The sequence below is a fragment of the Camelus dromedarius genome, chromosome 9 (genome assembly GCF_036321535.1).
Source record: "Camelus dromedarius isolate mCamDro1 chromosome 9, mCamDro1.pat, whole genome shotgun sequence".
NCBI lineage: Eukaryota > Metazoa > Chordata > Mammalia > Artiodactyla > Camelidae > Camelus > Camelus dromedarius.
In genome coordinates this window covers 49,282,881-49,303,928 of record NC_087444.1, presented here as the reverse complement: position 1 = coordinate 49,303,928, position 21,048 = coordinate 49,282,881, and the positions used below count along the sequence as shown (strand labels likewise).

Here is a 21,048-nt window from a genome sequence, read left to right as displayed (position 1 = left end):
TTTAGACGGACAACTGAGGCTGACTGGTAAAGGGATTTGTCTAAGGCTACCAAACCAATATGGTGGGACAGGCATCAGAATGTGGGTCTTCTGACCCCAGCCTGGTGCTTCTTCTAATCTTCTACAGCTTTTTCCAATGTCAGTAATAATAATAGTGCTAAGTAGTATCTTTTGAGCACTTTGTGTTGGACACCGAACAAAGCACTAAACAATGTATTATCTTCACTGATCCATGGTTTTTCACGTGGGTCCCTGCCTGCGTAAGGTAGTAAGGTAGGGACCATTTCTTCTACACAGGAGAAAACTGAGGCTTAGGAAGTTTACATGACCAACCTCAAAGTCCACAGCTTGTGAGTGGAGAGCCAGGACGGGTGCCGCCAGCCATTCTCACCCACGTGTGACGTCCCCTTCCCTCCGGCAGCCCACTCTCTGGTCAGGCCTCATCTTCATCATGGTACCACCTCATCTGGTTCTTCTTCCGTCTTCCAGATGCCGCCTGTAAAAAGTACATGACCAAGCTGAGGACCACGGTATCTGCTCAGTCTCGCTTTCTGAGCACCTACGATGGGGCAGAGAATCTTTGCCTGGAAGAAATATATACAGAGAATGTTCTGGAGATCCGGACGGAGGCAGGCATGGCTGGACCTCCGCAGCAGAGCCCTGCCACCCTGCGCCTGGAGGAGCTCTTCAGCACCAGAGGCCACATCAACGGAGATGCAGACACCGTGCTGGTGGTGGGCGAGGCGGGCAGCGGCAAGAGCACGCTCCTGCAGCAGCTGCACCTGCTGTGGGCCTCGGGGCGGGGCTTCCAGGAATTCCTTTTCGTCTTCCCATTCAGCTGCCGGCAGCTGCAGTGCCTGGTGAAACCGCTGTCCATGCAGATGCTGCTCTTTGAACACTGCTGTTGGCCCGACCTTGGCCAACAGGACGTCTTCCAGGTCCTCCTTGACCATCCTGAGCGCATCCTCTTAACCTTCGATGGCTTTGATGAGTTCAGGTTCAGGTTCACGGATCGCGAGCGTCACTGCTCTCCCACCACCCCTACGTCTGTCCAGAGTTTGCTCTTCAACCTCCTGCAGGGCAACCTGCTAAAGAATGCCCACAAGGTGTTGACCAGCCGTCCGGACGCGGTGTCAGCGGGCCTTAGGAAGCACGTGCGTGTGGAACTCAACCTCAAGGGTTTCTCGGAAGAGGGCATCGAACTGTACCTGAGGAAGCGCCATCGTGAGCCTGGGGTGGCCGATCGCCTCATCCGCCTGCTCAGAGCCACCTCAGCCCTGCACGGTCTGTGCCACATGCCCGTCTTCTCATGGATGGTGTCCAAGTGCCACCACGAACTGTTGCTGCAGGGCGGAGGGTCCCCAAAGACCACCACGGATATGTACCTGCTGATCCTGCAGCATTTTCTGCTGCACGCCTGTCCCCCAGACTCAGCTGCCCACGGTCTGGGGCCCAGCCTGCTTCGGGGCAGGCTCCCCACCCTCCTGCACCTTGGCCTCCTGGCTCTCCGGGGCCTGGGCACATGCTGCTATGTGTTCTCAGCCAAGCAACTGCAGGCAGCGTACGTCAACAGTGAGGATGTTTCTCTTGGCTTCCTGGTGCAGGCCAAGAGGGCTGTGCCCGGGAGTACAGCCCCCCTGGAATTCCTGCACATCACCTTCCAGTGCTTTTTTGCTGCATTCTACCTCGCCCTTAGTGCTGACGTGTCTCCATCCTCACTCAGGCATCTCTTCAACTGCCACAAGCCCAGCAGCTTGCCGCTGGCCAGGCTGCTGCCCAAACTGTGCGTGCGGGGCTCGGGGTGCAAGGAAGGCAGTGTGGCTGCTTTGCTGCAGGAGGCTGAGCTGCACAACCTCCAGATCACAGCGGCCTTCCTGGCAGGGCTGTTGTCCCAGGAGCACCAGGACCTGCTGGCCGAGTGCCAGGCATCTGAGAAGGCCCTGCTCCGGCGCCAGGCCTGCGCCCGGTGGTGTCTGGCCCGCAGCCTCCATAAGCACTTCCACTCCATCCCATCAGCCGTGCCGGGTGAGGCCAAGAGCATGCACGCCATGCCCGGGTTCATCTGGCTCATCCGGAGTCTGTATGAGATGCAGGAGGAGCGGCTGGCGCGGGAGGCCGTGCGTGGGCTGAACGTTGGGCACCTCAAGCTGACGTTCTGCAGTGTGGGCCCTGCCGAGTGTGCTGCCCTGGCCTTCGTGCTGCGGCACCTCCAGCGGCCTGTGGCCCTGCAGCTGGACCACAACTCTGTGGGCGACATTGGCGTGGAGCAGCTGCTGCCTTGCCTCAGTGTCTGCAAGGCTCTTTAGTGAGTGATGCTGGGCGATGCTGGCTGGGCACGGTGGGAATGCCAGCATCGGGATGCAGGTATGGGAGCTCTGTGCTGGGATCCGGGAGTCTGGGCCCAGCCCCAGCCCTGCCACCCCTTCTGTACAACTGCAGCCAAGTCCCTTCCCTAGTCTGGGCCTTAGCTTCAACATAGGATAACAATGGCCATAATTCACTGAGTGTCCCATGTGCCAGGCTCTGTGTTACACACGGCCCAGAATTACATCCTTCTGTCTCCATGACCACCCTGGGCTGTAGGCAGAGATGTTATTATTTCCGTTATCCTCAATTTGAGGCTCCGAGAAGTGAGGTAACTTGTCCAGGGTCACGCAGGAAATGGCAGAGCTGGGATTCACAAATCACATCTTTCTGGTAACAAGTCTTTGCTCCCCACAAGCAAGCTCTCTGTGGATGGGCTTCAGAGGCACTAAGGCAACCTGGAAATCACAGGCAAGTTTTGTGTCACATGTGTCTGTGTTAGGAACTACTCCCAAATCGGAGGTGACTTGTGCCTCATGAGACACTTTATTTTATTTCATTTCTTTAAAGTTTATTTATTTTTGAAATTGAAGTGTAGTTGATTTACAATATTGTGTTTGTTTCAGATGTACAGCAAAGCGATTCGTGATACATACGCATATGTATATATCTGTATTCTTTTTTTCAATTCTTTCCCATCCTAGTTTGTTACAAGATATTGAATATAGTTCCCTGTGCTGTCCAGTAAATCTATTTATTATTGTTTATCTATTTTATCTATTTTTATATATGGTAGCGTGCATCTGTTAATCCCATATGATCCCCATGAGAGACTTTAAAATCCCAATGAGATGGAATTTTGACACTCAAGAGGTAGAAAGTGGCCACAGAGCAACACCTGCTTTTTTTTTTATTCCTTATGAAGCGCAGAGATTTTGGCACTGTCCTGCCTGCTTTCAGCCCCCTGTCGAAGGTGTGAGCTTTCCCTCAGAGGAATGGCTGTGCCTTAGCACCCATGGGCCTCTCTGCACATATTGGGCCAGGCGAGGGCAGAGGGCATGCTGCGGGCACCCCAGCTTCCCTTACAGCCTTGCAGGGGATGTCCTGCTCCCTATTTTAAACCTCTGAGAAAGCAGAAGTTATAGCTCAAAGTTGAAATCAACTCACAGCCTCCCAGGGCTTTTGGTCTCCCTCAGGTGACCTTATTTCACCCTGAGCAAAGGATGAACCTCTCCTTGAATGTATTAAGGTGACACACCTTCTCTGGGCCAAAGCAGGAAGATAGGAAGATTTTATTCTCCATCGAGCAAACACATGAAAGTCTACTAGAAACCATGTGGTGGTCCTTGCTGTCCCTTACAGAGGGACCATGGTCGTAGATCTATAAATATAATGCAATAATAATGTAATATATAGCACATCATAGAGAGTTAATATATAGATGATGAGAGTTAATATATATGGTAAGTATGAATGTATCAGGAGGAAGCTGAGGACACTTAAATTGGATGCTTTGAGGAGAGTTCAATAAAGGGACTGTTTGCAAAAGCTTGGGCAGGAGTTAGAAGAGCAGAAAGGGGCGGTGAAGGGTCCTGGGCTAAGGCAGTGGGGCTGGGGTAGAGAGAGGGCCGTCAACCTCCTTAGGCCTGAAGTGGGGGCGGGCCGAGTGGTTCTTGGCTGAAAGGACTGAGGCTGCACAGTGTGAGGGTGAGGTCTGTGGGGAATCCCTGGCCCGTCCTCTCCTCCCTACTCTTGCCTTAACCCACAGGGAGCCAGAGCAGGGGGTTTGCTGATGTAGTCCAGGACCGAGAGCCGGGCAGGGAAGGGGGCGAGAGCATCTGGCCAGGTGGACACAATAGGACAGCACAGTGCTTCCCTCGGAAGGAGGAACCTGGTATTTTCACCCAGGAATTTGGAGAGCTCTCTGTGGGCGCTGTTTTCCTGATAGAATTGTGAATGTGCATTTTTCCAGAGAGTGGACTGGTAGTTCTCAGAGGAGTCCTTGAACCCCAAGAGGTCAGGAACCACTCGGCCTGGGTGGTCCTCGCAGATGGATCCCTAGCATGAAGGGACACCCCGTCCCCGGGTGGGAAGGCCCACGTGACTCCCCGGGTGTGTGGAAGGGCTGAGTGGAGGCTGTGGGCCAGCCTCTCTTTTCAGAGAAAGGTGAGGTCTGATTATTGTGCTCAGACCGTCGTGTGCACCAGGGCTTGTGGAAATGCAGAGTCTTGGGCCTGTGCTCAGCGGTTCCCATTCTGTAGATCTGAGGTGGGGGCCCAGGAATCCCTGTTTTTAAACATAGTGATTCTGAGCGGGGAGGATATAGCTCAGTGGTAGAGTGCATGCCTACAAGGCAGCAGGTCCTGGGTTCACTCTCCAGCACCTGCATTAAAAAGAAAAAAAGAAAAGAAACAAAACCTAATTACCCCCCCCCCCACCAAAAGAAAGAAAGAAAGAAAGAAAGTGATTCTGACACAAGCACTTTAGAGACCACCCTGTGAGGACCTGTGGGAACCTGCTTGATTTCCCCCTGGCAGTGAAAGTCCCTGACCAAGTTCCGCTGCCCTTTACCCCACACACGCTTAGTACTGAAACTGCCATTGCTGCCGGGGTCGGGGCCGGGGGGGAGGGGAGGTGTGCAGACAGCCATGAAGTTGCTGCGTGGGCTTTTCCTGTGTGTGTGAGGCACGGGGACAGAGAGGGAGTGAGGGAGGGGGGCAGAGAGGCAGAGAGAAAGAGACAGAGGCAGGGAGAGGGGAGGGGGAGAGAGAGAGAGAAATTTCTCTCCCACGGTGCCCAGCCGCCTCTCTCCCACTTCAGACATTCCCATGCCAACCCAAGTCCTCAGACGTCAAGAAGCCCCATACACGAAGTGCCCCTGTGCATGTAGGTTTCTTTAGACCCTGCTTCTGACTCTAGGTCTAGGCGATGGCTTTGAAAGTTTGTTGACTGTGACCCGCAGTGATAGAGGGTATGAGCAGGCATGTAAAACTGAAATTTCATTTAATGACTTTCTCTGATTAACCCAGACACACTCTGCTCTCTTTTTCCTTTCTGTTCTTTTTGTGCTTAAAAATCCTGCTCAGAACCGTCAGAATTGATTTTGTGACTCCCCAATGCGTGAAATCTGACCTTAGAGCCCAGAGCAGGTGGGAAGGGAGAGGGCCGTACAAGGTCGTGGCTAAGAGTGGGCTTTGGAGCCAGACCATCTAGCCCCAAATCCCTTAGGTGCTGTACAACCTTGGTGAAGTCACATCACGTGCTGTGCCTCAGTTTCTTTCTCTCTGTTGGACATTGTAGTAGTACCTACTTTGTGGGCTGTGAAATTTAAATATCCTTACTATTGGGACATGCTGAGGACAGCCCTAGGACAGCAGACAATCCATCTGTGCGAGGGATCAGATTACAGGTAGCTTTTACTATGTGCCAGGTGCTCACAGCTTTTACTGTGTGCACTGTCTCTTTAAATCCTCACCAGAACCCAGAGAGGTCAGTAATACTATCCTTTCTTTTTCACACAGATGAAGGGACCAACAAATAGCTAGTAGGTGGCTTCCCAGGAGCAGAACTTCCTTTAAGGGATCTCAGAGCTTGAGGTATTAACCTTTAAGTCGGGACCTCCCAAGTTGGCCTGAAGAGGCAGAAGCTTGGGTGCAGTTATTAACATACACAGATGTCTGAGCCCCAGCTCACACATGCAGACTCAAAATTTGCAGGCCAGGGTCCTGAGAGTCTGTATTTTAGGGATGCTTTCAGACGATCTTGTGATCAGGTGAGTTTTGGGAACACTGCCCCCAGGGGAGTGTCAGAAGAGACCTGCCAGGCAGAGGCTGGCCTATGGGAGCATTAACGTTGCCGTTAGTGCTGGTTTCTTAAAGTTTTGGCCTAACTTGTTTAACTGGTGGTCCTTCTACTCCCCTGGATGGTGGCCTGTCTAGTTCCCACTGCGCCCTCCCCTATACCTGCTCCATCCCACCACAGAGCCTTCGTGATGCTCCTTTCCCTTTTACAAGCTGGAAACAGTGCCTCCCGTTAGGTAGTGCCTTTCCAAGGCTTCCAGTGCTCTTTTGCAGGGCCTCTGGGTCCCCACTTCTGGAGTCACCCCCACCCGCACAGAGTACGTGACATCAGCACCCTGGCCAGGCAGGGGGGAGTCTCCATTTTCCGGGGTCCTCCATCCTTGTGGCGTTTCCCAGAAGCACAGACGCTGGCACTTCGGGGTTGAGCAAAGGTCTCTTTTGGGGTTTTGTTCTTTTTCTTCCCCCCTCTCTCATCTGCTTTGATTTCAGGTTTATCTTTATCTTTTTTATCTGTTTGTAGCTTGCGAGATAACAACATCTCAGACCGAGGCATCTGCAAGCTCGTCGAACATGCTCTCCACTGTGAGCAGCTGCAGAAGCTAGCGTAAGTCAGGCTGGGCGGACGTTGGGCCCCACGTCCCCAGCCTCACTCCAGGCTGTGCCACTCCAGCTGTGAGCGAGGGCTGGGCCAGGCCAGGGGTGTTTGCATGGCTGGAGGGACAGGGGACTCCTGTCCTGAGGGAGCTGGCTACCTGGGGTTCAGGTGGTCACTGTCCACTGTGCCTCGTCTCCATGTCTCCTCTCTCGGAACTTTCCAGTCTATTCAACAACAGATTGACCGACGGCTGTGCACACTCCGTGGCTAGGCTCCTTGCACGCAGGCAGAACTTCTTGGCATTGAGGTGAGCCTGGGGCCCCCCTACCCTGGAAACCGCTTTTTGTCCCCACAGCTGAGTCAGTTTGGTCTGGTCTTGGCCCTGGTTTGGCCCGTGTGGTGCACAGGATCTGCTGGCTGAATACAGGGCGAGTGTCTCATTTTGAGGAGAGTTTCACCAAAGCTGTGACCTCCCCAGCAAACTCTGGACCAGCTCTGCTGAGGCTTCCTACCTTTTGACCTTCAGCCCCTAAGGGCTGAAGAAGGTTTCCAGGACCTTTTTCTTCCTTGTGTCTAAAAGTGTCACCAGCTCTCTGGGGTTCACAAGTTCCCTGATGTACGCTGAGCACGTGCTGGGCGCAGGGAGGAAGGCAGCAGTCACTTGCCACCACAGCGGTGGCAGCCAGTTCCCAGAAAGCTCTCAGAAGGTCCTTTTACTGCATGGTGGGTGCAGGGTTTGCACCCTAGTCTGGAAAGTCTGCATTTCTGCAACTCCTGAACCCCTTGGTCTCAGCTGGAGTTTCTCTTCTGTCTAGTACCATTACATTGCCCTTCCAGCTGGTCCCAGTTTGGCCTGGCTTCTCTTTCTCTCTGGGATCATCTTGCCTCCTGGATTTATGAGGCAGTAAAAGAAGACAAAGTGAAGACTTGCTTCCATCCTTTTGGGGATGGGAGCTGCAGTTTTTAAATTGCTGACTGTGTAGCTCAGGCTCAGGGCTGCTAAGGCCACCCTAGAGCTGTCATTCTGTGCCAAGGACTCTCTTCTGCCACTACTACCTGCTCCCACAGACTTAGAAACCTGAGAGCCTCTGGGGCTCGAACTGGTTGGCCCAACCTCCAGGGAGGGCTGTAGGGTAGCAGAAAGGTGCTGCACCAAGAATGTGAGGCCTGGGTTTTGGGTTAATGTAGCATCATTGTTGAGAGCCCGGGGCTCTAGAACCAGACCAGCATCTCTGAGATTTGCATCCTCATTAGCTGTGTGACCATGGGTCAGCCCAATATCTCTGTGCCTCTGTTTTCCCTTCTATGAAATGGGGATTGGGGAAGGGTATAGCTCAGTGGTAGAGTGTGTGCTTAGCATGCATGAGGTCCTGGGTTCAATCCCCAGTACCTCCTCCAAATATAAATAAATAAACCCAATCACCTCCCTCTCATAAAAAAAAAAGGAGATAATAATTGTAGCTATCTTATAGTTGTTGTGACATTTAAGCAAGTTGATATGCAAAAAGCTGGTACAATATAGTAACTGCTTTATATAGTGAGCTTGGTGCCTGAAAGATGGCGGGTAAATCATGTAAGTTCTCAGCATGTTTATCCTATTAGTCCAGCCCTCCAAGGGGGAATTAAAAAAATTTGTTGGGGAAATGCCTGTGAGGGGAAATTAGGGAAGGGAGCTGGGAGAGGCTGAGAGGATCAGCTGACTGCAGTGCAGGTCTGACCCTGAGTGATGGAGAGAAGGAAGCAAGGAAGGTTGGGAAGAAGAATCTTAGACTCCAGTGCAGTTCCGAGAGAGGACAGAAGGCTGTTGGGGAGTCCCCCAGCCAGCGAGCCCAGCAGAGGGGTCTCATGTCTCCCAGTCCCAGGCTGGGAGCGGCCCGTGGGAAGAGGGACTTGGTGCAGAGGGGACATTGGACCTCCCAGCATAAGAGCTGGGGCCCTTAGTTACACACCTAGGTCAGTGACCTGAGAGGCTACCACACCCCTTCTGAAAAGGGATAGTAATAATACCTGCCCTATAGGATTATTGTGAGCCAGAGTGGCTTCAAGTGTATGAAAGTTCTTTGAAAGATGAAATCGTATTATTACTGCAGGAAGCCTGGGAGCCGTGGGTGAGATTTCTGGGGACCTCCCTGAAACTCTCTGAGGTGTATAGATTTTGCTGAAACCCCCTCCTCAACCCCTGCCCGAAGGCTTTGAGGATCCTTTCCTCTGTCCAGCCACCTGGGCCTGCCCCAGGCTCTTTCCGATCAGATAAATGCTACCTGCAGTGACAGTGGATCTGGGAAGGCTGCAGGGGGCTGAGACGGGAGGAGATGTGACAGTGAGTCACCCTTGTCCTCTGGGGAAACCACCTCCATGGACAGCTGCCTGTTGGTGCCTGTTGGTGCCTCTCACACTGCTTTGCAAAACAGGCCCTTTCACTACTTTCCCTTTGCTGGTGGAAAATGAAGTTGCAGGAGCGTTGAGGGAGCTCCCTGAGCACACACAGCACCCATGCACTTGCTCGGCTGGAGCTAGAGGACTGGTTCCCGCATCCTGCATCCTGCAGAGAGGTCTTCAAAGCTTTCTTCTTTGTTTCTCTGTCCAGGCTGCGCTTTCCCCGACCTGACCCGGGCCTCAGGGCACTAAGGGTCCCTGTGTCCCCTCTCTTTCTCAGCCTCCTCTGTCTTCCCTTCCAGGCTGGGGAATAACCACATCACTGCTGCAGGAGCCCAGGTGCTGGCCCACGGGCTCAGAGCCAACACTTCCCTGCAGTTCCTGGGGTAGGTGGGATTCTGGGGGGAGGGGGCGCACAGAGGGGTTTGGGGCTTGTGAGGATTAAGGGGCAGGTGACATGAACCCTTTAGCCAGAAAAGGACGCGCAGGTTGCAGTGGGGAGGGTGAGGCAGGGAGCAAGTGGGCGGCCCGGGCTGCCTCTGCCTTGCTTTTCACTCGATAAACAGGAAGTTCAGGATGTCAGGGTTGGGGGAGGGCAGTGCCCATGAATGGCAGCAGGAAACCCTCTGGTCCTCGACGGTGCTTGGGTTGTCCTTCTCTCCTTCGTCTGTCCCTTAGAACCACTTGGTAGTTTCTGAAGAACACCATTGTCTGGGCCCCACCCCAGACTAATTCAATAACATATCTAGATGCCGGGGTCTAAGAATCAGTCATTCTGAAAGGCTCCCCGGACGATGTGCAGCCAGGGGTGAGAACCAAGGAGAGAGAAGGAAGTGGGGAAGGCTTGACACTGGATCCAGGGTGGGAGGGGGCTGCGCCAGGTCCTTCAGAGCCCTTGTTTCCTGTGGCCGCGGCTGGGCCTGCCAGGGAGGGGAGGGGAATCAGACACAGGCAGGGAGGGCAGTCCCGCAGACCGCAGGGCCCCCGAGGGGGGCTTCCTCTGTTTGCTGGGCGGAGTGATGCCCCCCGGGAGGCCCCTCTCCTGTCCTGTCTTGCCCTGGTGTGAACTAGGATCCATTTGACGACAACTGGGAGTTTAAGAACCCAGGGCTGTAGGAAGAAAGAATAACCTTCAGGCCCAGGTGTTCCAACCCATTTTACAGACAGGCAAGCTACCCACAAGCTCCGTTTGAGCCCAGAATGGGACCGTGTTGCTGGAAAGAGCAGTACCTCTTCTGAGATGCATTAGTAGCAGCAGAGAACCTAAAAAAGGGTGGCCTCAGCCTCTCTGAGCTCTTTCCTGCTTGAGGTCGCATCTGACACATCTGGGGTGTTTATCTTTCAGCATATTTATTAAGGCACCTGGCTGGGTCAGGGCCTGTGCTGAATAACCCCCAAACACTGTCATATGATACAAACTGTTCTGTTAACTTGCATTTTTTCGCCTTAACGATATATTACAGGCGTTTTTGTTTGTTTGTTTTTCATGTCACATGACCTCATTTTTTAAAAAGAGTAGCTGCTTAGTATTCCAGTGCTTGGCTATTGTGATCGCTCTCACTGGTCTCACGGTGATGCACACTTTAGGTTGTTTCCAGGGCTTTTGCTGTTACAGACTCACATCCCCGGAGCGCAGAGCAGTGCTGGCACAGAGCCAGAGATGAGTAACTATTAAGGAGTGAGAGTGTAGTGAACATCCCAGTGCCACTGTCTCTGCTCACGAGGGCACCTGCAGGTCCAGTCTAACTGCCCGTATGTAATATGGCCGGGTCCCAAGGTATGAGCTGGGCTCTACCTTTGAAAAGGGGTGTTTCCAAATTATGGTGGATCTGAGGAGGATGAGTCAGAAGGCGAAGGAGTAAGACACTGTAAGGGAACTGGGGTTGTAGAGGAGGAGCCAGAGGTGAAGAGCTGGCTGCCTTGTTCTGGGTGGTCCCAGAGGTGCTTAAGGACTTGTGGGTGGCAGTTAGCGGAAGCAGGTCTGACACTCATGCCAAAAAAAAAAAAGTCCCAGCCATGAATTGCCACTGAGAGTGAATTCCCCGTTCTCTGAGGGTATACACTGGATGGCCTTCTAATTATTTTGTAAGTCTGATTTAAAGAAGCTAAAAAACCCATTTGGAGTGAAGTTTGGCTGTCTCTCCAAAAAGATGGAGGCAGGTCCACTTTGCTGGGACCTCAGAGTCCCCCTGAGACCTTTCTAGGGTTGAGTGGTCCTTCCCCTCTGGCTGGGGCTGTAGAGAGGAAGGGCACATGTGTATAACATATAGCGGGTTCTCACTGACATATCTGTTGACTCTGTTGGACTTTTCAGGTTCTGGGGCAACAAGGTGGGTGACAAGGGGGCCCAGGCCTTGGCTGAAGCATTGGGTGATCACCAGAGTTTGAGGTGGCTCAGGTAAGGAGCCAGTATGAGGAGGGAGGAGCTTGGGCTGGTTTTGAAGGTCGTTGAACTGCATTTTTACCCCTCCATGTTAGACAATGGGGATGAGAAAGAAAGACCATTGGATTGGAGCCATGAAATTTTGAGTCCCTTCCCTCAAGGGCCTTGATTTTCTGTCTGTACATTGAAGATCTTGGGCTGGATCAGATACATTTTATCTAAAGGATCAACTCCAATCCATTAGTACTGGCTGCCCAGTACATCACATTGGGAAGGATTCTAGGGCTACCTCTGGGCTTAATGAAAAAGAGCACTGTAATCAATTAGTGATGTCTGAAATGGAGCAGATGAGGACATGGGGCTGTGCTTGCCATGCATTTTTGCCTTTCATAGGTTATCTTATCTCTGAGGTCCCTCCCTGCTCTGACACAGTTTTGTTCCTTGGTTCCACCCAGCCTGGTGGGAAACAACATCGGCAGTGTGGGTGCCCGAGCCTTAGCATTGATGTTGGAAAAGAATGTGGCCCTGGAAGAGCTCTGGTGAGTTTGGGGGATTTGTCACTTGGGGGAGGCAGACACCAGCCTTTCTTCATTCCCTGGCCTCATCTGTAGAAGCAGGTGTGTGGATAAGATCAAGGTGGATGCTTGAGTGACTGGGTGATTGTGTTTGTCCTTCTGTGTCCTGAGTGGCATGAAGCTTATAGAGCCTGGTGTATAGGTGCCAATTCTTTTCATTTAATTGTGGGTAGCTTGCCAATAAGGATTGTTGGTTCATTTACCGCCTCCGTGTGGCATAATGGTACGAGCAAAGAATTTGGAATCCAGCAGGCTGGGCCTCAAGGTCTGTTGTGATCTTAGGAAAGTTCAGTAACCGTCTCTGAATCTCAGGTTTCTTAGCTGTAAAATGGGAGTGTGGTTGCTTCCAACTATAAAACACTTTGGTAAGAATTAAATGAGACAATGCCTGTATGGAGCTTAACCCCATGCCTGGCATATGTGTCAGCACTGCGTCCATGTGAAATTGTAGTAGTAACAGTATTACTACTGTGGCTGCTGCTACCACTACAGCTTTGTCATTTCATGGTGAGCCTGAGTGCCTAGGGCACTGGCCATTAGAGTCAGCGTCACCTACAAGGTGGAGTGGGCTTTGGGGGAAGTTAAAAGATGAACCATGAATCATATTTACTCTGTTGACCTGATTCCAAGCTTTCCATCCTTTAGACGCCTGGTCTTCTTATGACATATTCTGGGCAGTTCCAAACTATATCAGGGACATACAGTGCTGAATGTTTGATTTTCTCCAGGAAGCATAAAGGCACTGAAATCTATGAGCATGGCCACAAAGTGGACTTTGCTGATGGGCCTCGGCTGTCAGCAGGGCTCCCTTCTCTGCCAGTGTACCATGGAGTGTCTCTTGATTGGGTTCTAACACTCGGAATTTCTTGTTAGAGGCTTGCCTCACTGTGAGTGTATCGTTTATGACTACATTAGGCCACAAGTGATGGAAAAGCTCCATCTACTGTGGCTTAAACCAATAAAGGAATGATTTTGTTCCTGTGTATGCAGTTTGGAGGTAGGCAGCATAGGGCTGATATGGCGGCTCCACGAGGCCAGCAGGGGTCTGGACTGTGTCTCTCTCAGCTCCTTTACATCCTCAGTGTGCGGCTTCATCCTCGTGGTTGGTTGCCTCATGGTCACAAGATGGCTGCTGCACCTGCAGCACTTTGTCTGTATTCCAGGTTCAGTCTGTATATCCAGGAAGGTCAAAAGGCACAGGCCAGCTGGGTCTTTCTTCTTTAAAGAGCATCCCTAGAGGCCTCATCTGTTAACTTCTCCGTATGTTTTGATGGCCATGTGGATGCTGTTTAGCCAACCCTGGCTGCAGTGGAGAATGGGAAATGTGGTTTTTCCACCAAGCACATGGCTGCCCCAAATGAAGTTAGGTTTCCATTAAAAAGAAAGAAAGGGGAAATGGGCATTGGGTTATGGGGACGTAAGGGAACTTCATATGTGGAGGAGCCCTGGGCGAATTCTCTCCTACAGATGTCCCAGGAATTGAGAACCCTCACACACTGCTTTATGTGTTCTTACTTCATGGGTAAATGTGGGTTTTCAGATGTTGGATTTTCTAAATGGTGTTGGGGGGGGCACCTGAATTCATCTTTATTGACATCGTCTTCCATAATGAACATCACCCTATCAACTGGGTTTTCCCTCTTGTTCTTGCCAGCCTGGAGGAGAACCATGTCCAGGATGAAGGTGTGTGCTTTCTCGCTGAAGGACTTAAGAGAAATTCAACTTTGAAAGTACTGAAGTAAGGAACCTGTAAGCAGGGGCCTGGACAGTGATGACCGGCCTTGGGAGGGGGTGTTTCTGAATCAGAGATCTGGGCAGCTTCCCAGCCTGGCTAACTCACACAAGGTGGCCAGGTGGAAGGCAGCTGGGTTCCCCCAAGCACAGGCAGGGATTCCAGTGTGCACTGATTACTTGGGAGGTGGTCCCGGCAAACACTGGTGAGAGAGTGGTAAAGTGAGGCTGGGAAGGAAGGTAACCAAGAAAGGGTGTGTCATGGAACTGGTTATCACTGGGGACCACTGGGGCACAATCCTACAGGCGTGAGGCAGTGGGGTTATTTATCCACCAACTGCCTGTCCTTCATATGTTGAAGGGTGCTGGTGGAGATATTCAATTTCTAGCACTTCTGGCTTGCCCTGAACGTGGCTGGGCATGCTCCTCAGGTCAGCAGAAGGGCCTCAGGCAGAGAGTAGAAACTTCTCAGCAAGCAGCCCTCAGAATTAGAGGTGAGAGCTGAGCAGATATGTTTAGGGTGCCCACAGCACCTGCTTCTATCCCCCTCTCCACGGGTCCTCTGACTCAGGTGGGAGGATTTTGACGGTCATCTCCAGGGGTTCCTCTTGGTGTGTTATGCAGGCAGGTGTGCTTGCTTTTATTTCTCTGTGCACTTACTCATTTATGTGTTGATACAAGAAATGCTTCTGGGGCACCCACTCTGTGCCAGGCTCTGTCTGAGGCACTGAGAATATAGTGGGCAAAAAGGCCCTGCTCACGGAGCTCTTAGACTTGAATGAGAGAGACAGATAATGAACAAGTAAACAGATAAACATAAGATCATTTCTGTTAGTAATAAGTACTCTCAAGAAAATTCAAGAGAGAGATGACAGGGATTGACCGGAGAGGGTGGGGTAGCTGCTGCTGGGCAAGGCCTCTCTGAGAAGGTGGCATCTGAGTTGAAACCTGAATAACAAGAAGGTTCCCGCCATGTGAGGTCTTAGGGACATGCATTCCAGGTGGCCAGGATGGTAAGTACAAAGGCCCTGTGGCAGAAACAAGGTTGGTGATTCTGAGAACAGAAGGAGGGCCTGTGAGGTTGGCCTGTGGCAGATGGTGGCGGGGCAGAGGTGGGGGGAACAGGCCATAGGGCCCTCAGGGCCATGGAAAGGATTTGGGGGTATATCCTAAGGACTTTCTAAAGCCTTTGGAGGGTTTGAATGAGGGCAGTCACGTGATCTGATTTATATCATGGAAAGATCATGCTTGTTGTTTTGTGCAGAACAGGTGGAAGGGGCAAGAGGGAAGCAGGGAGACCAGCCAGGAGGCTCCTGCAGCCTTCTGGGTGATGAAGGAGACTGGATCAGGCTGATGGCAGTGGAGGAAGGGTGAACAGGGACCGGAGCTCGTGGAGGTCCTGCAAGTCCAGAGCTAGGGGGCTGGGCTGCGGCAGTGTTGATGGGGAAATGATCGGGGTACTATGGGTGATGGATTCAGCGGGCAGGGACTCATGCCACAGGGACAGGGATGGCGGATGTGAGCGGGAGGCTGGCTTGTGAAGTGCTGCTCTCTGAGGCTGGCGCCACACCAGCCATGGTGCCAGAGGCCTCATTTCCTGGGGACGTCAGGGCACCAACAGATGGCTCCTTTTGCTAAAGGAGCGTGGCATCTGCCCTGGCAAACGGGGCCCAGGGAAAACACCCGCCTTCCAAGACAGGCAGACAGCTGCCTCTGGGAGAACGTCTGCTTTGCTGCCAGCCCGCCATCCACCCTGGCAGCACTTGCTTGTGTTGCTTCACAGGGGCTCGGAAGTTTCCAAATATTTGGGGAAAACACTTCCACCGTCACATGGGTGAAGCTTGGGCTGGGAGGCCCAGGGTGGAGCCTAGGTTGGTCTGAGCTGGGACAACCTGCTTTGCACCCTGGGGGACCTTGGCAATGCCTGGTTTATTATCGAAGAGGTGTGAATGAGGCCAAGTTGTCCCCACTCATTGTCACAGACTTAACCCACTTAGGGCCCCCACGGACGCCAGGCAGTGGCAGCGGCCGCTGTCCCACGCTGCCTCGTTGAGAGTCTTATAATTCAGCATCACTGAACTTTATCCTCCTCCACTGTTTCCCCATAAAAATCGAGCTGCTCACATATCTTAAAAAAGCAAAGCGAAGCCTACATCTTTCTTCCAGGCTCAGTCTCTGCCGAGCATTGGTTAAGAGTGGAGCCTGGTGGCCGGGGTTTGGGCCCCAGCTGCACCATTAACATTGGTCCTCCCTGGATTTGGGTCTCAGTTGCCTTAAGTGTAAATGGGGTAATAGCTGAACCCTCGCCCCAGGGTTCTGCGCACGCACTGAGAGGATGTCAGTAATGAGCTGGCTCGTGGTAAGAGCTGGACCGACGCTGGCTGCTGTTATTATTAGCACTGCCTTAGGGACAGCTTCTCAGAAGTTCCTGAAACTGTGCAGGGGGAAGATGGGTAGTGGAGATAACCTAGAAGGCCAAGCTATGAGTGAAAGAACAGCGTGGGGAACCCTTGGCTCTCCCCCGCTATTCCTGACTGTATGCCATCTGCCCTCCCTATTCCCAACCTCATATATTCTTCTTTTTTATTCTTATTTTTTATTGAAGTGTAGTTGATTTACAATGTTAGTTTCAGCTGTATAGCAAAGCGGTTCAGTTATACACATACATACATACATGTATATATTTTCAATTTTCTTTCCATTAGGGCTCATTACAAGAAATTGAATATAGTTCCCTGTGCTATATTGTAGGTCCTTGTCGTTTATTTTATATATAGTGACGTGTGTCTGTTAATTCCAAACTTCTAATCTATCCCTCCTCTACCCCTTTCCCCCCTGGTAACCACAGTTTGTTTTCTATGTCTGTGAGTCTTTCTGCCAACCTTATATTTTCTTTAATCTGTCTGTGTCCCTGTGACCCCGAGGCCCTCAGATGAAAATATTACTGTTCATGGATTATTTTCTATCCATTAAGTAGAGGCCCCCACTGCTTTAGAATATGCCATTCTTTGTTTAATTCTTATGCTCCATGAGGTGGGTACCCTTTTAGGTACATTTTTCAGATGAAGAAATTGGGACTAATTTGCCTGAGATCAAAAAGGAAGTAGTGTAAGGTGGATTTGAACCCGGGAAGTCTGCTAAAATGCACATACTTGACTACCACGTCATAGTTCCTTCTTAAGGGAGCAGCTACCTCATTAGATATACTCACCTGGTGAATGGAGGAGAGGGGAGTGCATTTCACTTGGGGCATTGAACCTTTGTTGATGAGCTCACTGGGAATCTCAGGCAGGAGAGGGACATTCTGAGGGGGGCAGGTGGGCTTCGGGAGGCTGGCTGACTCCCAAAGCCTCCTTGAACTGGACAGGCTCATGAGCATCCTTGAAGCTCACCATTCCATCTTCCTCTCCAGGCTGTCCAACAATTGCATCACCTCCCTTGGGGCAGAAGCCCTCCTGCAGGCCCTTGAAAAGAATGACACCATCATGGAAGTCTGGTAAGACCCCTGGGCAGACCTCTTTAACCTCTCTCAGCCTCAGTTTTCCAATCTGTAAATTGTGAAGTGAGAGAGGAACTTGAGAATTCCTGAAATCCCTTGGGACTCTAACATTTGGTGCCACTCTGCATGTGATGGATATGGTTCTCTGGGAAAGAGATCTTCATGTTTCTAAGCAGGGACCAACTCTTTCATTTTTAAATCATGAGTATTTATTCAGAAATGTCTCTGTTCTAGGCAATAGTGTGGGAATTGGGGTGTGGTTGAAGAGGGAAACAGAGAAGAGAAATCAGCTCCTGCCCTGCTGAGCATGACACCTGCCTTCGCAGGCCAAGGCTGTTGTTGCATTAGACCCTCTGCAGTTCTGGGTGGACGTTACACAGAATGGGAACTGCCACACAGTGTTTCCAAGTCTTTCTACAGAATTAAAAGTCACGTTTCTTCACATATTTTTAAAAAAGCACTGTCACAACTTCAAAGATTTATCCTTCTTCTTTCCAGGGTTCTATTTAATACTCAGTTGATAAGTGGAAAGATTTCCCCTGGTTTAACATGTTATGAGTGAACATTGCTGTATATGCTTTAGGCACTGGGCTAGAAACCAATATTTTAAAATGAGGACATTCCCTATGAAAAAGAAATCTATCTTTCGGGAGTTTCTCAAAAAAGCTGGTGACTCTGGGCCCCCATTTGGAATGCCAGTACTTAAGCAGTGTAGAGGAAGGGCCGATGCCACTCGTCTGGGCAAACGGGCTCACGCTGACCCCAGATCCCTCTAGCTGATTGTCTGGGCCCAGACCCCTTTGGCTGCCGCAGGTTATGTACCACAGCCCTGGAAGCTCATGGACCCCACCTTAAATATGCAGATTTGTCCCTCCCTCAAAAAGCATATCAAGGCAGTACCAACTGTAGCTATCAAATGATGAAGTTAAAAATAAAAGACTTCTAAAAATCTGTCCTGTGATGGAGAGATTTTTTCCTTTCTGTGCAGTTATATAATTCCTGTAGCCTGTAAGGTCCTCAGGTCCTGGACAGAGCCTGGCTTTTGTTTTGTTTTGTTTTTTTTAAATCATTGCACAGTTCTGAGAAATGTCACATTCTGTGTCCGGGCGGAGCAAGCCGGCATCAGGTTGATATTTTAAGGGTTCTGATGTTATTTGCTGCCCGTTGGCAGAGCTTGGGAGGACATCAGGACTGGCGCATTGCATTCTTGACAGATTCTGCTGTTGCCTTAAAAAGAATCGCCGGCCTTGGAAGTCAGGGCTGGCTGGGTCTGGTGTGGACTCTGCAGAGTCACGGAGGCTTGTTAAATCGTGCACAGTGATTCATGAGCCGCCCCAGCTGACAGAGGGTGAAACCAGCATAGACTTGCCCTCCCAGGAGAGCTGCAGCTGGGCTGGAGGGCCAGGCCTTCTGGGCACGGGGTTAGAAAGTGGGCAGCTTCCAACTGACGGCACGGCTCTGGTCCTGCCCTCACGCAAGCCTCTCTTTGCTTTATCCCCTTCAGGCTCCGAGGAAACACTTTTTCTCCAGAGGAAACTGGGAAGCTCAGCCGCAGGGACACCAGACTCTTGCTCTGATGTCTGTGGACCGACGTTCACCTGTTTGTTTGGGAGCGTTCTGTGGGTTTGGGTCCCAGAAGTGGGGATGACATCTGACAGCAGCCCAGTCAGACGGAGCCCTGTCCTGTCCCAGGCTAACACAATAGGTCACCTCTGTTCCGTGCATCAGTGCCCTGCTGAGTAGACTTTCCCAAAGCCTACTTTTCCATCAAATTCTTCCCAAGATTCAATCCTGGGATGTAGAAGACGGGCAGCCCTCCTGGACATTATAAGACTGGCCTCTGGCCAACCTGACACAGGTCAGTGGGGCCCACGGATGTCACCGAGTGCTTATTGGTGTAGAGAGCTCTGTGTGAAAGTCCCCTCCCACCTCCTCTCACAGTAAGGGCTGTTCAGGAAGTGACTTCCTGCCGTGTCTCAACTCATGGTCATCCACATAGATTGTTCTCTGGATCTGGTTCCTCCACTCGTCCTGGGCCCTTTGTCTGTGGCTGAAGATTCAGAATAGTGTGTTCTCACCTTTGCTGTTTCTCTTACACCCCAGCCGTACTCCCATCCTCCCATTCCCCCCCCCCAAACCCCTACACGCAGAGTGGGAAGGGCTACAATTTAACCCTTCTCTCCTTTCTGGTAATTAAGACATTATTGAAAGGGAGCAGACATGTGACAGCCATTTGTTCCCTAAGACATTCCAGATTTTCAAGAAAAATATGACCACTCTACAGCTAGTATCATATCTGGACTTTGATTTCTGGTGAAATCAATTATTCTTCAGTTCAACCTTTGGAAACAACTCCCTATCCAAATGCAGCTTTTTAAAATTAATCTGGGCCAGAATTTTGAACAGCTCCACTAGGTCTCTGTTTGATGCCTATGAGCTGAATTCTGACAGCAGACTTCCAAAATATATTCATAAAAGATGGTTCAGGTTGTTTTGGTTTTTTTTTTGGTGCCAGAATGCTTTAGGATATAAAGTTATGGATCAGAAGTTTACAGTGGCAAAATCAAAGGCCCTTCCTTAAGAAGAAGATGTTTTTCTGGATTTTTCAAAATGAAGCGTGTTGAAGCTTTTGTAAACTGTCAGGTGCTGTGCCAGTGTTATTATTTTAAACACTGTTATTTGTGAAAACTGGTTAATATTTATCAACCACTTTGTTTTATTCTCCCAAGTTTATGCTTTTATAAAAAACACGACCATGAATTTTATGCTGTAAATAATTGCAGAGAAGACTATTGAGTCACCAAAGCTATCTTCATTGTGACCAAACATTTTAAAATATTCCTGAACAATGTCAAATATCAAAGCACAATTTTCTACTTGAAGGGAGAAAAACATGATGTTTCGACCAGATAATGTATTGCTTAAGGCACAAGCAATTTTTAAAAACAGCCTTGCAATCAAAACACATTTGGCTTTGGTTTAGAAAAATCTAACCCAGCATGAAGTTTTAAGCTGTGCAAGAGCCTCGTGGTGCCCCAGCTGAAAGGCTGTAGAGAATGTGAGACATGTAGGAAGGCCTCTGGGTCTCCCTCGATTTTCTCCAAAAGGCTTCAGGAGTCTTTAGCAAGAGAAGGATGGAGAAGATTTGGAAACAGCTCTCCTCAGCAAGCAGCCTCCTGGGTAGGACTCAGCGAAATAATTCTTCGCTGCATTTAATTAGGACTCAGGTGGATGCGCACCAAGGTGGGACCTGCTTCTTTTGAAAGGTTTCGTGTGTTCCTGGCTCATTAAATGCTGCGGCATCTCCCTGGGCCGCTGCCCACGTGAGCCTGTCTGTGGGTTCTCTTTGTTGGTGGTGTCAGATTCTCTCCAGACCATGGTTTTGAACAGAGAAGATCAGGAGGGAGATGGAGAGGGGCCTGCTTTCTCAAAAGAGTAGACAGAGCAGCCCATTTGCCTAGCGCCATCTTGGATTGCAAAGCCATCTGAACAAAACAGACATCATCCCTGTCCTCAAAGCACTGATGGGGAGGGGAGAGGCAGAGGCAGGTGGAAAACAAGTAAACTGGAAAATATATAACATAAGGTCCACCGTGGCAAGTGCAAGGGAGGAAATAAACAAAGGTTCAAGATAGAGGGAAACCTTCTTCAGATTGGGGGTGGCTCAGAGACAGGTTCTCTGAGGAGGTGACAGCCCCCTAAATGAGAAGGAATTGGCCATGCAAGGAGTAAAGGGGGTCATGGGGGAACATTCCAGGCACAGGGGGCAAGCTGTACAAAGACCC

At 50.8% G+C, this 21,048-nt stretch overlaps 1 protein-coding gene across 9 annotated transcripts in view; it reads left to right on the top strand.

Annotated features, from left to right (window-relative positions):
* Positions 1-21,048, top strand: part of NOD2 (nucleotide binding oligomerization domain containing 2) — a 39,798-nt gene that overhangs the window by 15,227 nt on the left and 3,523 nt on the right. For 4 of the 9 annotated variants that reach the window (XM_064489171.1, XM_031458470.2, XM_031458469.2 and 1 more), the window contains 9 exons: positions 490-2,305; positions 6,625-6,708; positions 6,923-7,006; positions 9,378-9,461; positions 11,390-11,473; positions 11,914-11,997; positions 13,688-13,771; positions 17,177-17,260; positions 18,768-20,590. In XM_064489171.1, coding sequence (XP_064345241.1) covers positions 490-2,305; positions 6,625-6,708; positions 6,923-7,006; positions 9,378-9,461; positions 11,390-11,473; positions 11,914-11,997; positions 13,688-13,771; positions 17,177-17,260; positions 18,768-18,840 — 2,477 coding nt within the window. In that variant the 3' untranslated portion in view covers positions 18,841-20,590. Of the gene's footprint in view, positions 1-489; positions 2,306-6,624; positions 6,709-6,922; positions 7,007-9,377; positions 9,462-11,389; positions 11,474-11,913; positions 11,998-13,687; positions 13,783-17,176; positions 17,261-18,767; positions 20,591-21,048 lie in introns of those variants that run through there. The other 5 variants (XR_010382317.1, XR_010382318.1, XR_010382316.1 and 2 more) reach the window with 3 other exon arrangements.